Here is a 16,369-nt window from a genome sequence, read left to right on the forward strand (position 1 = left end):
ACAAAGGCCCCGGCTTACATAAACATGATGGATGGCTGATATAGCGCCCTGTATGTTTCTGACCCTTCTGCATATTCTGTGTATTACAAGTGAAACAAAAGACACTAAGTTTGCGACTGAGGCAAGACTGGACCCCGGAGCACGTACCTGTCCAAAGAAACGGCAATGAAAACACATTCTTCCATGTTCAGTCAAGCTATCATTATGATTTAATAAACAGTTATTTAAATGCACCATTTTAATGAATTATTAATGAGCAGACAATGATTAGAGATCTGCATGATAATCAATTTGTATATATATATATATATATATGGCTAGGCTTAAAAAGCAATACAAATATGCATTTATCTACATAGTGTTCACCTCTGTTTTTGTTATTTTGCATAATAATATGCTGTTAAAAATATTTAGTATATAATTCTATTTATTTATAGAGTTATATTTTCTAGGCATTGTTTGTTTACATAAATGGGCCTACTTAAGTACAGTAATATCTTGGCTTATGAGTTTAATTCGTTCTGTGACCGAGCTTGTAACTCAATTTGCTCGTATAGTATATTAAATTTCCCCATTAAAATGAATTGAAATCCATTCCAGCGTCCCCAAAAACCACACCAATTTTTTACGTGATTTAAATAAGAAAAAATAACAATACATAATAAAAGAGAAGGTAACGGAATAAACTGGTTCTATTAAGTGTATTTACCTTCAATTGGTGGAAGAGGTTGAGGGAGTTTTTCTTTTTGTGTTCTGTCACTTAACTTACTCGCTACACAATTAATGCTACAATGCTAAATAAAACAGCGATGCTACACAGATGCTTGCACAACAAGTTAACCAAGTGAACTGAGTGCTCGTTGGGCTACCTGGAAATCGTAACTCAGATCTCGGATCGCATCATAAAGCATAACATCGACCGAGCGATAGCACGTATCTCAGAACATTAATAAGTTGATCCACTTGTAAGTCAAGTTTCTCTATCTTTAAAAAAAAAAGCTCTGTGCTCTACAGTACATCAGCGGTGATGAGCTGCACATTTCTGAAGCCTAGTCCAGCTATGCCAAAACCAGAAAGCAATAAAAGCAGAGGCTTGCCATTACTCTAACTCAGGAGCAGGGCAGGAGAAAACCACTAATTATTATGAAGCCGCGTGCAGATGAATTCAATTAGAGGAGGGTGGAAAACGTTGGCCTCAGACCAGGCCTTTCATGCTGCACAGGACTGTTGCTTCGACACACACACACACACACACACACAAATATTTCTGCTTTTATGACAGTCTTCTGCCAGAAAGATCACTTTGTTAAACATCTAACCAGCCAATCCTACTCACACCGAGTACTGAGCTGTTCTGTGAACTGTTTTATCCCATCAGAGACAATGCTATCCATTGTATAACAGTAGCATTTTCATTATACTGCAAATTTCAATAAATGCTGAAATTGGCCTCAGGGGAGGAAGCTGAAATCAAACAAACATTCAGGCCCTGAAGAACATCCAATAAAGTAGAACACCAGCAAAGTCATAAAACGCTGCAAAAATATGTGGAAATGCTGACATGTGTATATTACACACATAAAACAAGAATAAATCTAAACTGCTGTACACTAACTTGTGTTCTGCATTCCAGTTCGTTCTGTGCCAACTAATGCATCCAGGCTGATTCTGGGTTACATCAAGTTTCAATGAGAAGTTAGTCATAACGGGAGGTTTTCAGGGAAAATGTATCCTGTTTTTGTAGAATTGAACAAATGCTCTCTTTCCAAGACAATGACGTTGACCCAAACTTGGAATGACCTTAGAGGCTCTGCGCATCACCATGGTTACAGAATAACTAAACGCAATATCTCAGCAGTCGGGGAAACTAAAGAGTAGGACACAAAATTAATGAAATGACTGGAGCCCTGTTTACAGAAGGCCTTCATGACCTTAGAACATATACTTATGTAAAAAAATAACAAATTGAAAATAATTAATGTTTACAAACACTGCCTCAGTTTGGACTATTCTATGCTACACTTAAAACTGGATACTCTAAACAACGGTACTAAGAGAGAGACAGACAGACAGAGACAGACAGAAACAGACAGACAGAGAGGGAGAGGCTAGCATGTGTTTGGTCTGAGGGGCTACCTGTCTTGTCTATTGTGACACCTGTGGTGAGACCTGAACAGCTGGGTGGGGATTTGGTAAAGGAGAGAGAGATGGAGAGGTACCAAGGAAAAAAGAGGGAGGAGAAGACAAGAAGAGGTGGATGAACAGCATCTCACCTGTTGCTGGGGGAGGAATCCAGGCTCTCTAGGGCTCAGTCCCACAAAACGGTTAGCAGTAGGGGTGCCAGGCGCTGAATACCCTGAAACACACACAAGCACAGATGTGTATAAACTAATAAGGAGGGATGTAAACATGTATACAAGTGCAAACATAAGTCTAAAAATTAGTTTCATAAAAACACAAGTTCCCCCTATAGCTGATTGGCTGTGGCTGGTTTGTAGGCATATAAATGAATACATACATAATCATTTTGTAATTACAGGGCCAAACAAAACTGAAACAGTACATTTAACTTTAGCGTAAATGGTGGGCCCTAAACTACAGATCGATTAATTGTTAAAGTAAACTGTAACTCTAATGGTTTACTTATTTGAATAAACTACTTAAAAAAATCTAAGGAAATTCACTGTTCTATATTTCTATTAAATGAATCCTGTATTAATTTCCAATTATAAAAACCCCTTGGTGTTGTGTTACTTGTTAATTCTACTATAAATTAACTGTGAATATTAAGAATGATAAATGAACACTTCAAATATATATTGGTGTATTTACTCATATGCTGTTGTAGTTTCTTTATGCAATAATCCTATCAAGACTGACAGTTAAAAGGGACTGTCTTTGCTCCTTGTCAATCCAATCTGCTCACTGTATCTGTAGTAAAATGACTGTAATATGTGGCCTCTGGTGGCTTTCTGCTTTATTTTTACACTATGTACGTAGAAAGAAAGAAAGAGCCTGAATGATTGATTGGTTGATTGATTGATTTGAACTCACCCTCTGAGGATGTGGTGATTGGCTTGGTGTCAGGCATGGAGAGAGAGACTGGTCTGACTGTGCCGTGGTGGGGAGATGGGGTCAGCACTGGTGTGAAGTGGCCTGGAACCTTCCCCACCACTTGACCACTGCTGTTAGGCTGACACACACACAAACACACACAACTGTTATCAAGGTGTATTTTTGCTGTTAAACTACTTTTATAAAGTCTTCCATAACACTCTGTGATCTATGTGAATCAAAGCACATTAAAGTTTAAAATGAAAAGAGAAAATAAGTTGTGTGTGTGTGCTTGAGAGAGAGAGAGAAAAAGGAATGGAAGGAATAGAAAGAAAAGAGTGGGAGAGATGAAGAGCAGGAGTGAGTGAGATTATTTGCTGCTGCAGACAGAGACAGAAAGATAGAGACAGAGAGAGAAAGTCAACTAGAGAGAGGGTGTATGTGTATGTGTGTGTGAGAGAGACTCTTGGCTGCTGGAGAAAGAGGCTACAGAATTCACTTTGCGGGGCCCTAAGTTCAGACCTCAGTCGGGCCTTTATAAAACAGAATGGTGTCTGCAGGGTTCCCCCATGTGAAAAGAATGTTTAATTAGGGTGTAATATAATCTGCGTTAAAGCAAGCATAAAAACATCCTGGCCCCTATCTACTCGATTATATGCAGCATGTTATTTGCAGAGCGATCTCCCCCCACCGAGCGCCGGACCACGGCAACGGCAAATATTTATGACATTTATCCTTCTCTCTTTCTCCTGAGGAACACTCCCTGTGAGCCGGGCCTCCGAGTCTCTGTCTTCTCTTTCTTTTTTTAACGACACAGCGCTCGGCCATAACGCACAACAGCAAGAAAGGAGGCGAGCAGTCGTACGAAAAGTCTTTCTCAATGTATAACATCATGTCCAAAACATATTCCATTTCATTCTTCATGAGTGCTAGTTTACAAGCTCTTCAATGCATCACAGCCTCATAATTACATTTGTTTAAGAGTTGGTGATTTTTTTCCATTCTCTCACAGGGAGAGGATTGAGGTTCGGGTTTCTATCAGGCCATAATTTCTGCTGTTGAGAGACTATGAAACTAAAGCCGCAGCATTAGGAGGAGGTTTGTGGACACATGGTGGCCCTAAGCCCACTGCGGTCCACACCGGCCATAAGCTCTGATTTAGACTCTTCTGGACCTCGGCCAAGCGTCCAGCAAGGTGGCAGACTCCTGCTCGTTCTACCCAGACCAAAACGGATGCTTTTAACAGATTTACAGCACCAAATTAATCAAATCTTTTTTGACTTTCCACACCTTCTCTTGTTTCTAGTGCCGTAAAAAGTGCAATCAAAATTACTTCACACTCTGGGAAAAAGAAAAAAAAAACTTGGTAAATGTCAAGCATCACCAACATCACACGGAAAGAAGGGAGAGTAAATTTCCCGTACAAAAAAATGTTGGAAGATTGTTGCCTTATTCAGGGGATTTGAATTGAATAGAGCTAATTAAAATGTGTGGGGCGGACTGCATTGCATGGCACAGAAGAAGAAAGACACCGGACAGAACCAGAGCCCATCAGTCAACTCACACAGAAGATGAGTCACGTTCAGTGTGAACACAGTTGATCGCCGAATTCTCTAAACAAACTAACATTAAAACTAACGCAGATATAAAACCAGTGAAGATTAAAAATGATAAATACATATTTATAATATTACAGTCTTCCATATGAGTATTTTAATGACATTTGTTGAGTTATTTGAAATCTATAAGTATAGAAATGTCATCTTTCTATATGTGATGCTGCTGTATGTTCTATAAATGTACATTAACTATTTAAATATATTGACAATAGTTGAGAAACATTTTTATAATTAATTACATTTACCCTCATTTAATGGATCTTTGTAGAGTATCGGTGTGTATCAGTGTTTTAAAAGCTAATGTTTTTCCCTTGCTGTAAAAACCAACTTTATAACTGTGTAAATTCTCTAAAGTGAAGTAAAGACTGAACATTAACCCTTTAACATTGCCATTTAAAAAAGCAAACTTTAAATAATGTTTTGTAATAAAATGTTGTTTATAATTGTCCACAGCCTGAGTTTCATTTTGTTACCAATGACTTACAACTACTTGTCAACAACAAAGCAGTCTACAGCCAGCATGTGAGCGTCAGAAAGTAAACGCAGGCTTCCACATTGAACACACATGTGCTGAAGTTAATGTGTAGTGGCTAGCCGGGTTGGAGTGTTTATTGATTCGCTTTTGTTGTTGTTTTTAATCCCCCGCCTGTCCTCTTTTCTCGTTTAACCCAGCCGCTGTAGCGATGCCGAGACATTCGCTTGGCCCAGCCCTCCATTTGGGGCTGAGTGAGACAAGGCGCCGATGGAGCAAACCACTAATGATTTTGTGTTCGTTAGCTAAACTGGGTCAATTACCGCTCTGAAACAATGTGTCCCGTTAATCAAACTTCAGCCCGACTCGGTGTGAAAAATGGAGAGGCTGAGAGAAAGACGTACACACAGAGAGAAAGAAAAACAGACACAGGTTGAGAAAAGAGGGGGAAAAAGACTGAAAGGAGACAAGGAAAACATTAAAACTTTAGCCAAAGAGCTCCTACAGTGTTTAGTGCCTGTGATTCACAATAATGAGTCTCATCTCGTTTTAAAGAGTAGCTGTAAGAAACCAGTTGGACCTTACTGTGTATGGCACACACATGTGACCATGTGCTGAAAGAGTATGTAGTTGCAGTTTTGAGCTTCTGGGCTCTTAACATGCCGCTGCATGTTACTTCCGTGGACCTTGTGTGTTACCCAGAAATATGGTGATTAGCCCTTAGAAGATGTGGCATGATATAGTTTTTTTAATATCTAAATCACGCTTAAAAAAACATCTTACAATGACAAAAATATCTCTGCCCTTTTAAGGGATGAGAAGACCATAAACCGTCTGTTCCCTTTTGCATGATTTCTTGGAATTCTAGTTTTATTGAGTATGTATATATGTATGTATGTATGTATGTATGTATGTATGCTCACCTGGCTACTCTGGGGGCTGGACGGGTCATAAGGCTGCACATAGTTTTTGAGAGAGTCTGGGGGGTTGAGGTGGGGTGGGTAGCGGATGGTGGAATGGGAGAAGTAGGGTGAGGGAGCGGGAGGGAGGATGGCAGGAGCTGAGAACTGTAGTGGGGAGTGAGGGGGAGGACTCCTTGTGGAAATCACTGCAAACACACCCACAGAGAGACATGACATAAAAAGAAACATTATAGGAATACATTAGCCATAAATATTTTAGCCATGACTACTGTACTATAGAGTAACTTTGGTGATCTATCATTAGACACATGTACATCAACAATAAAGTATACACCAGGTTCCCCATCTATGGGCAACCATCCATCCATCCATTCTTCCATATTTCAAACTGTGCTGGAGAGCAAACGTGTCCTCCAGAACCAGAATTGGGTAAAAGAAGTTGTACCCAAACAGCTTACAATTGTGAGAGTCTGTGTTAGCATTGTAGCAGTAGCAGTAAAATGGCTTTACCACTGTGGCCCACGCTGGTCAGGCCTGGGTGATGGTGCTGAGGGAAGGAGCTGAGGCGAGGTGAGGAGTCCTGTGGTGAAGTGGGGCTGAAAAGTGGCTTCTCTGGCTTCTTCATGGTGGGAGAGGACATCTCAGCTAAAGAAGACAAACACACACAACAACATTAAGCCACTGGTTGAATGATTCTGGCTGATTCACAGAGCTTGTCCTAGAAAGAGACAGTCATAAACCACTGCATATGAAGTGGAGCAGCAGTAAAATGCTGGAAAATACATGCACATAGATCTTTAAGCATGTTTTAAATGCGCTGCTACAACTTAGCTGAGGTAATTCTTTTTTGTTCCATGAAATATTGTTTATAGATACAATGTATCATGAAAGTGTCTTCAAGTATCATGATGTTATCATTCCCCTATATTGCCCATCCCTAACTGCAAATCATCCGGAATGGTTTGCTTGTGTCAGAAGAACATTTAGTTCACATATACATCCAACAAATCATAAAAAAAACATCTCTCTATCTGCGTCCAGGAGACAAGCGGGAGACACTGCTCTTGGCTGAAACGAGGAAAAGAAAAGGCGAGGGAAATGGAACGAGGAGCTAATGATGCGTGTAAGCCAGCGGTTCTTTGACATGTGTCGACTGTCGCTTGTGTGTGTGTGTGTGTGTGTGTGTGTGTGTGTGTGTGTGTGTGTGTGACTTGAAGCTGTCTTTGCGGCTTTATGCACAAGAATTCACCCGACGCTATGTCTCCTTGTGTAATGAACACCATAAACCCTCCAACACTCACAACAGTCCATCTCTCTCTCTCTCTCTCTCTCTCACTCTCTCTCTCTAGTGACTGTAGGGAAAGGAGGTAAACGATCTTAGCAACATGAAGACAAAGAAAACGTGGAATGCAGGGGGAATTCCTTGGTGTGTGTGTGTGTGTGTGTGTTTGTGCATGTGTATCCTGCCTTGCACATGAAGAAGCAAAACACGAAAAGTCTGGAAGAGATGACAGATAGAACAGGAGATTACTATGACAGATGTGACATTATTAAAAAAACAATAGGGTCTTTTAAGGATGAATCTGTTGGAAGCATATTGATGTTCTTCCCACTCTTGTTTGTAATCAGTAGATTACAGGCATGGTATTCCCTCTCTGCACTGTGCAGCACAATCTAACCATCAGGATGTTAAAATTCAGTCTTGTTGTCCAATCCATTTAACCTGAAAGGCTTCAGTTTACCGATTGTTATTAGACTACGCTTTTTGGTCATGTCAGAATCCAGCACACGACCCTCAGTAATAATAATTGACCAGAAGAGGAAAGAAATGAGGAGATGTAAAAGGACTGGATTGTGGTTTCTCAGGAAAGTCTGCATATATGTGTGTGTGTGTGTGTGTGTGTGTGTGTGTGTGTTGTGGATATGTGCGGGTAGGAGTGTGAGTGTGCTTGTATTTGAGCTGGGGAAAGACTGCACATTTCTAAGGAACACTGATCTGGAAAACTGATATATTCTCTTTTTTCATTGCAAACAGCTGTTTGTTATCAAACCAATCCCGAGTGAAAGCTGTTGTACCAAGCCAACAAAAGAGAGAGTGAGAGAGAGAGAGAGAGAGAGAGAGAGAGAGAGAGTTGTGAGTACTGTCAGGGAGGAGGCCAAACAAAGTCATTTCTGAAAGTTTACATTAGAAAAAGCAAATGAAGAATATGTGTGTGAGACTTTTCTCTCTCTTCATGTGAGCACTACATTGGCTGAGCCACTCTCCTTCTGTCACGGCCTCATATGGCTTTAATATCAGTCCCTCTCTCTTCTGATATGAGCTCTACAAAACAAGCCTCTTTCTCATGAGCTCTCAACCCCCCCCCCCCCCCACCTCTCTCTCTCTAACTGTCTCCTCCCATCCCCCCTCTACTCTTCCCCTTTTCCACTTTTCCTCTGTTCCACTCTCTGACATAAGTCTCACAAAAGTGCATTTTACATTTTAAAGAGGAAGTGTTAAGTGCAGTCTTAACCCCCCGATTCAGTTTGTAATATTGAGGTTAAGCATTCAGTGTCTACTATAAATGATTTAGAAAATAATATTCCTTTGTAATCTAAGGCTGGGTGTCCAGGACCGCATAATTGGCCTCACTCTCTCTGGGTGGGTAAGACGATCCTCCCAAGTGTGTGTCACTGTTTCTGATTGGGGGACTTGAAGCATTCGTGTGGAATTGACAATGACTTGAAAACTTCATTATGACAGATGAGACTTGCTAAGATTGGGTAAATCTGGTTCTGTACGCATGCTACAAAAACACATAATGGGTGGAGTATGAACGGTTTATTTATTAAAATTGGGTCTGTGGATGATCATAAGGAGTTACCCGTTTTAACCTAAAGTTTTAACTCAAATTTTTATTTATTTATTTATTTTTAACTAACGTTAGCATTGTGGCAAATTATTGTTTCCTTTCAACTTCCCTAATATTAATTAACTACAAAATTACAGACTAATTCACATACTGTAATAGTATCGGTAAAAACAACGCTATGTTTGGATTCAAATCTATATTTGTAAAGTTTGTTTATAGTTTAGGGGCTTAAATATGTTCTCTGGACAGCAGGTATAGAAGCTGCAGCATTAATCAGGGGACTTTGTTTATTTAGTTACAGGATATACATCATTTTCCCTTTTAGATATGGACATTTCATTCCCTCCCCCATTTTTCTCTCTCTTTCCCAGTTTTATCTGTACTTTCTCACTTTTTCTCTTTCTTCTCTCTCTGTGATTCGTTCTCTCTCTCTCTCTCTCTCTCTCTCTCTCTCTCTCTTCCTTCTCACATGCTGGCCACCTGTTAGTCGTCAAGGGACAAGTTCAAACAGACGCTGCTGCACCTGTCAACCTCTTCCTCTCTCTCTCTCTCTCTCTCTCTCTCTCTGTCTGTCTAACAAACACACACACACCTGCCATTCTTGTTCTTGATGCTCTCTTTTATAGTCTCTCTCTCTCTGTCTGTTTCTCTCTCTCTCTCTCTCTCAGTCTAACACCCCCCACCCCCACACACACACACACAACCCCCACCCCCCTGCCCCGAGTGTCATGTGTTGTGTGTGAACCCTGAGGTTACAGCCAGGTCATGACCCTAACACACTCACACAATTAAAGAGGTCGGGTCAAGTTCAATTGGTGCCACACGCCGCACTAAAGCCCACCCCTCCTCTCAGCCCCACCTTTCTATGGCCAATCAATTACCAAACCATGCAGAAAATGACCTCTCAACACAAAGGAGGCTCAGAGGTGAGTTGACTTGAGCTATGGATCACAGGGAATAATGGTATTAATGCTTTTTGAAACTTTCTATTAAGACAGGCTCTACACAATTTGAGCCTACAGTGTACATTATGAACTTATCTCTGTAGTCCCTGTGTGTTGTACGCTTAAAACTCATATTATAATCCCATATATCCAATAAAACATATTACGTTTATAGTATAGCAACTACTTTGACATGTGAAAATAAACGTTATTCCATAAAAAATAAATATGCATTTAATAATAATCTTAGCTCTTTAACAGTAGGCAATGGCTTCAAAGCAACACAATTGATGAATAACTAATTAAAACGTACTTTAACTTACTTTAATGATCTTGAAATGACTAGAAAAAAGGAGCAGCACAGGTGTGTACATTTGCTATAGCAGACTATAAGACGAGACCCTAGTAAAAGCCTGTTTCAATTTCCAGGTTTGAGATAGTGAAACGTGGCTTTGTTTTGCTTTTGTAGCCCTGTGAAAGTGAAAACACAAGAGCAGGGGGCTTATCGAAGGTTTAAATCACTGCTAACAAAAACAAACAACTCTTCCACTGTGGGAGAGATATGTCTGAGAGCAGAATGCTGTGAAACATCACTGTTATATAAAATATATGAGAAGCACAGCGCTGGAAAGGAGAGGTTATTTGATTGCCACAGGCTGAAGGTGAATGATTTGTTTTTAAACTGTGTGTGGCTGGCAGTTGGGAGTTCAGCAAGTGCAAGAAGAAGACAAAGAAGGTTAAAAGACATGGTTAACAACATTTCACTATACTGTGATTCAGAGAGAGAGAGAGAGCGAGAGAGAGAGAGAGAGAGAGAGAGAGAGAGAGAGAGACCAGTATGCTCCCTGTTTTTTCTAGAATTCAGAAAGAGAAGCAGAGAACGAAAAGGAAAGCAAGAGAGACAAATAAAATATGGAATGAGAAAACAGAGAAAAAAAGCACAGAAAGATATACACACGCCTACCTTGGTCTCTCTCGTGCCAGGGTCGGTTGCCTGGTGAGCCTGGGGAGGAGTAGAAGTCAGGGCCAGTGGGACTGGTCTCCATACTGTCCTCTTGAATCGTCTTGGCTCGTTTACTGCAGATAAGGAACAGTCGGAAAGTGCTCAGATATTAATGTGTGTAAATGGGGGGGTGGTGTGTGTGAAAAATAATAATAATACTGCCCAGATTTATGTGAGTTCATATTAAGGAGAGGATGACAAGTTTGTGTACACACCTGCCATGAGGAGAGGGGAGTGAGCGGTGTAAGCTCACTGAGTTCAGGTCATGGTAATATGGCTGACTGGGCATATCCGCCATCGTGAAATTCACCCCTGCCCCCTGCGTGATAGGAGCTAGAGAGAGAGAGAGAGAGAGAGAGAGAGAGAGAGAGAGAGAGAGACAGAACGAGAGAGAGAGAACGAGAGAGAGAGACAGAAAGAGAGAGAGCAAGAGAGAGAGAGAGACAGAAAGAGAGAGAGAGAGTAAGAGAGAAAGAAAGAGAGAAAAAGAGAGTGAGAGAGAAAGGGACAGAAAGAGAGAGACAGAAAGAGAGAGAGAGAGAAAAAGAGAGAGAGACAGAAAGAGAGAGAGAGAGAGAGAGAGAGAGAGAGAAAGAGAGAGAGAGAGAGAGAGAGAGAGAGAGAGTGAAAGAGAGAGAGAGAGAGAGAGAGAGCAATAGAAAAACAAGGAAATTAGTGCAAGAACTAAATCAAAATGTCTTATTTTTTAGAAATCCAATTAATCCAGAACCTTTTGCAATATATCAGCTCCATCTACACCAACCAGCAAAAATACACATTCAAATACACATTCTCAATTCGATACAGTTAGTCAGATCAGTATTTGCATGCTGACAAACCCAAACATGAATAGCGCCGTAATTCAATCTCTGGACAGGATCGCCTGAGGGGGCTGGAGTGGTAAGAACTGTAGAAGAGATATCACATCTACAGAAAAACCACAACACCCATAGTACCGTTCAGCGGTCTAACCACCGGCAGCGACCCTCTTTATTTACACACAAAAGCACGTCCCAACTAGTTCTCTTTTTTATATGTCAGAGAAATCTATACAGCTGCATCTCTGGCTGCAGAGAAACATTCCTTAAGAGTGGTATCACCTTAAATGAAATTTATGAGTAAGTCAATACTAAAAAAAAAATGTATGCCTTTGTAAATCTTTCACAGCGGCTAAATTTATGTGAGTTTTATACAACAGCATTTTAACATCATGGGTAAAGACGGTTAGGTTTAAAAATAAAATAAATCCATCCATCCATCCATTATCTGTAACCCTTATCCAGTTCAGGGTCGCGGTGGGTCCAGAGCCTACCTGGAATCATTGGGCACAAGGCGGGAATACACCCTGGAGGGGGCGCCAGTCCTTCACAGGGCAACACACACACTCACACATTCACTCACACACTCACACCTACGGACACTTTTGAGTTGCCAATCCACCTACCAACGTGTGTTTTCAATCTATTGTTTGATCAGAGGAGGATGGGTCCCCTTGGTGAGTCTTGGTTCCTCCTAAGGTTTCTTCCTCCAGGCTCGAGGGAGATTTTCCTTGCCACTGTCGCCTTCGGCTTGCTCGCATTGGGCTTTGATTTAAATGTTCTGTTCCGAAACTGTGAAGCTGCTTTGTGACAACGTCAGTTGTAAAAGGCAAATAAATTTGATTTTTTTTTTGGACTGTGGGAGGAAACCGGAGCACCCGGAGGAAACCCACGCAGACACAGGAAGAACACACCAAACTCCTCACAGACAGTCACCCGGGGCAGGAACCGAACCCACAACCTCCAGGTCCCTGGAGCTGTGTGACTGTGACACTACCTGCTGCACCACTGTGCCGCCAAATAAAATATGTAAATTAAAACAATCCCAATTTTACTGATTCAAATCTCCTCTCTCTATGTGTGTGTGTGTGTTTATGTAAAGACTTGCATCAACCTAACTGAAAACCAGTATGCATCACTGGGTACTAGGAAAATCTAAAGGCTGTATTCCACATTGCCTTTTATTCCACAGAGATCAGAGAGTTCTTCTGGTACAGTAAAAGTATACGGTTTCAAGAGGGCAGCTACAGTAAAACACTATGAAGGCTGTTTATTGGTGTGAATGTATGTACATATGTGACCTCGTTTATTACGGTCTGGGCTTTCTTAGTGGCTTTAGCTGGCACCCTGAAACAGGCTTTGCATTCACGATGACCTCATCTGGCACTGGACCCTTCTGCTGCTCCCAGATTAGTGTCCTGGGTTAATGCTCTCCGAAATACCATCCAGTTTTGAAACCAACACCTGAACTTAAACTCCTTCATGTATAGCTAGGCAAAGGCCAAGCGTTTATTCGGTAAACCTATCTTTGCTTATGACCAATGCATATAATATATACACACATGTAAGACCACCCGTTAGACATTTCACTAGATTGCAATGGTGTGCATCTACCTGTGAGTTAGTCTGCATATTATTTTAAACGTTGTCTCTCTGGAATTCAAATGGCTGAGCATTACTCGCATATATATGTCCTAAGTGTTAAACCGAAGAGGCAGTCTCCACTGCTCATCAAATGATATTTAAGCATCCAGACAAGTACTGTCACCAAGAATTGAGCATAACAAAACTTCACTGAGACTATACAGTAAGGAGAAGTAGCTACTGTCTCCATTACTCCATCCTTCCTCAGTGTGTTTCATTCATTAGAGCTGTTTAGATCTTTTTTTGGCTAAAGCAGCTCAGTGCTGAAAGGCTGGATGACTCCAGAGCCCAGACTTCTCCAGCAGCACTGAGAGATCAGCACTTCAAAGAGCCTCTGAAGACCACTGAGGCCAGCCTGACGGACCGCCCGTCTCATGGGGAGCTGTGTCTGCGTCTGTGTGTGTGTGTGTGTGTGTATAAGAAAGAGATGGAGCATAGGGCATTCTATTACATGCAGAAGGTGTGACATAGATCAGTTACAGTGTCAGTGAGTGCAACACACACTACCAATGCCTGTGTGTTTGCGTGTGTGTGTGCGTTTGCATGTGTGTGTGTTTGAGGAGTGATGTCCTCTCAGCCCCTCGGGAAAGTGTACAAGTCCTGCCATCATCGTCTGTCATCGTCTTTGATGAAGGCAGGCATGTCTACACACACACACTCCTCTGAATTTGTTCACTTGCGCACACACACACACGCTCACACATGCACACTTATTGGACCTGCCAGACTGGATTTTCCACAAGTTCTGGGCAAGTCCCTCCTTCGCCAAGTCAAGCAAGGACGAGCATAAAGAAAAGCATGGTGTTTCTCTCGCTCTGTGTGTGTGTGTGTGTGTGTGTACGTGGGTGTGTGTGGGTGTGTGTGTGTTGGGGGTGGGATGGTCCCACTTACTTCTGGATACTCTCACCAGCTCTGAAACACTGAAGACCCCTGATTTGACAAAACTGTCTTCCAAGTAAACTGTGAAGAGAAGAGCAGAGACATTTCAGAGAAGAAAAATGACCAAACACTGCTTAACAACATTTCAAATGTTTAATATTGGTAGGAAAATAATCTTGGGAGGGTTGTGAAAATACACTTTTATAAGTCTCTCTGGAAAGATTCAGAATCAAGTCACAAACAGTCCAAATATTATTCTTGTGTAGGTTTGCAATCCTTCAACTACAAAATAAACCCATACCCTGCAACTTTTTAAGTAAGGAATTCAGCAAAGGCTTTTCCCACAGTGTCTTCAGTCCTGCTGTGTAACATAGACCTCATTTCTCAGAACAGTTAGACTAGATCACAGAGTCAAACAGGATAAAACAGAAGTGTTTACTCCATGCATGAAATTGTCTAGTTTATGACTCTAATTTAGACAATGCTATAAATATTGGTACTTTGGCTTTTATAACGAACTAAAAATGTGCACAATTAACTTACACAAACAGGGCCTTGTGTTAAAAAAGGCTAATAAAGTTGTAAAGAAGTCAACTCAACCACAAAGTGTCCCAATTGATGCAACCCTGGGTTACGCAGGAATTTTTTAAAACTATTTTTAAACTAAACTCTATTTGTGAAAACCTAACACAGGCATCTCATAAACTTCTATTAAAAGTAAGATCTTTGAACTTTAAGCATTAACGAATTGTTTCCTGATCTTGAAAATAAAAAAATTAAAAAGAACTTTAAAAAATGGTGGGGGTGGGGTGGGGTCTGAATACAAGATGTATGTCTACACTCTTGCTGCTCCAGGCTCTGGCTAACTATCAGAGATCCAAGTGCATCTCACAGCTCAGCAGGGGCCCGACGGGAGGCACAGGGCCCAACCTGCCAGAGTAGCAGCTTCAATACTGCACTACAGCTGGATGGCTTTGAGTCATGGTCGCACAGCTATGCTTTACTTGGCTGGAGAAGAAGAAAAACCTGCTCTTGAGGTAAAGATCTAATTAGGCACACCACTGTTTTCATTCTCTACGCATTACATAGCAAGCATTTGCTGCGGGGAAGAAGACAGGGAACGAAATCCCAGGTCATCCCAGGGGTTCAGCACGTTCAGTGTAGGGTCACGAGGCAAGGGGGGGTTACCAACAGGTGCAGTGCTGTGAGGCACACCATATTTTCCCCTCCATGTCTGCACCCTGACGATGGTAATGTCCGACATAAACTGAGACATGACAGGACTCCTTGTGTCGTCGGGTTCCTTTCAGAAATTGTCACTTGTTTTCTTTTTTTTTTTACAGTTACAAACATGACACAGCTGGCTTTACTGTTTACTTTACTTTTGACTGATGATTAAATACACAAGTCATAGAGCAATTTACGGGCTGAAACAAAACAGTGGGGGGAAATATGTTTGTTTTTTTCCCCGAAACTTAATTAATGTAGGTATGTTAATTACAGGAGATCATTGCCAGCTGCAATAAAGTCACCCAACAGCAACTTTTAGTGTGAACTTTCCTATATTAGCAGTTAGTGGCCTAGAATCACTAGAAGCCGTGCTATCTGATATTATCACACATACCTACGGGTGACTATCTGTGAGGAGTGTGGTGTGTTCTCCCTGTGTCTGCGTGGGTTTCCCCTGGGTGACTGTCTGTGAGGAGTGTGGTGTGTTCTCCCTGTGTCTGCGTGGGTTTCCCCTGGGTGACTGTCTGTGAGGAGTTTGGTGTGTTCTCCCTGTGTCCGCATGGGTTTCCTCCAGGTGCTCCGGTTTCCTCCCATTGTCCAATAAACAGAAGTTGGTAGGTGGATTGGTGACTCAGAAGTGTCCCTAGGTGTGAGTAAATGTGTGACTGTGAAGGACTGGCGCACCCTCCAGGGTGTGTACCCGCCTTGCGTACAGTGATTCCGGGTAGGCACAGGACACTCCGCAACCCTGAACTGGATATGCGGTTACAAATAATGATGAATATCATTCAAACACAGCAACTGTTCACACTGTTGGAAGATTTTGTGATGAACGGACCAATAAAAATGCTCCAAAATGACATGGAACAAAATCTTTTACATTGGCTTCCATTGAAACTTGAGAAGGTTTTTTCCTTCTCCTGTAAAGTTA

General features: G+C 41.5%; 1 protein-coding gene across 3 annotated transcripts in view; it reads right to left on the bottom strand.

The window, feature by feature from the left end:
• Positions 1 to 16,369, bottom strand: part of LOC136706913 (nuclear factor 1 B-type-like) — an 89,106-nt gene that overhangs the window by 17,281 nt on the left and 55,456 nt on the right. For all 3 annotated transcript variants that reach the window (XM_066680660.1, XM_066680658.1, XM_066680659.1), the window contains exons 4-10: positions 14,221 to 14,289; positions 11,083 to 11,200; positions 10,829 to 10,941; positions 6,579 to 6,713; positions 6,069 to 6,253; positions 3,055 to 3,193; positions 2,274 to 2,356 (exon numbers count right to left, since the gene is read on the bottom strand). In XM_066680660.1, coding sequence (XP_066536757.1) covers positions 2,274 to 2,356; positions 3,055 to 3,193; positions 6,069 to 6,253; positions 6,579 to 6,713; positions 10,829 to 10,941; positions 11,083 to 11,200; positions 14,221 to 14,289 — 842 coding nt within the window. The remainder of the gene's footprint in view (positions 1 to 2,273; positions 2,357 to 3,054; positions 3,194 to 6,068; positions 6,254 to 6,578; positions 6,714 to 10,828; positions 10,942 to 11,082; positions 11,201 to 14,220; positions 14,290 to 16,369) is intronic.

Source organism: Hoplias malabaricus, chromosome 9 (assembly GCF_029633855.1).
Source record: "Hoplias malabaricus isolate fHopMal1 chromosome 9, fHopMal1.hap1, whole genome shotgun sequence".
NCBI lineage: Eukaryota > Metazoa > Chordata > Actinopteri > Characiformes > Erythrinidae > Hoplias > Hoplias malabaricus.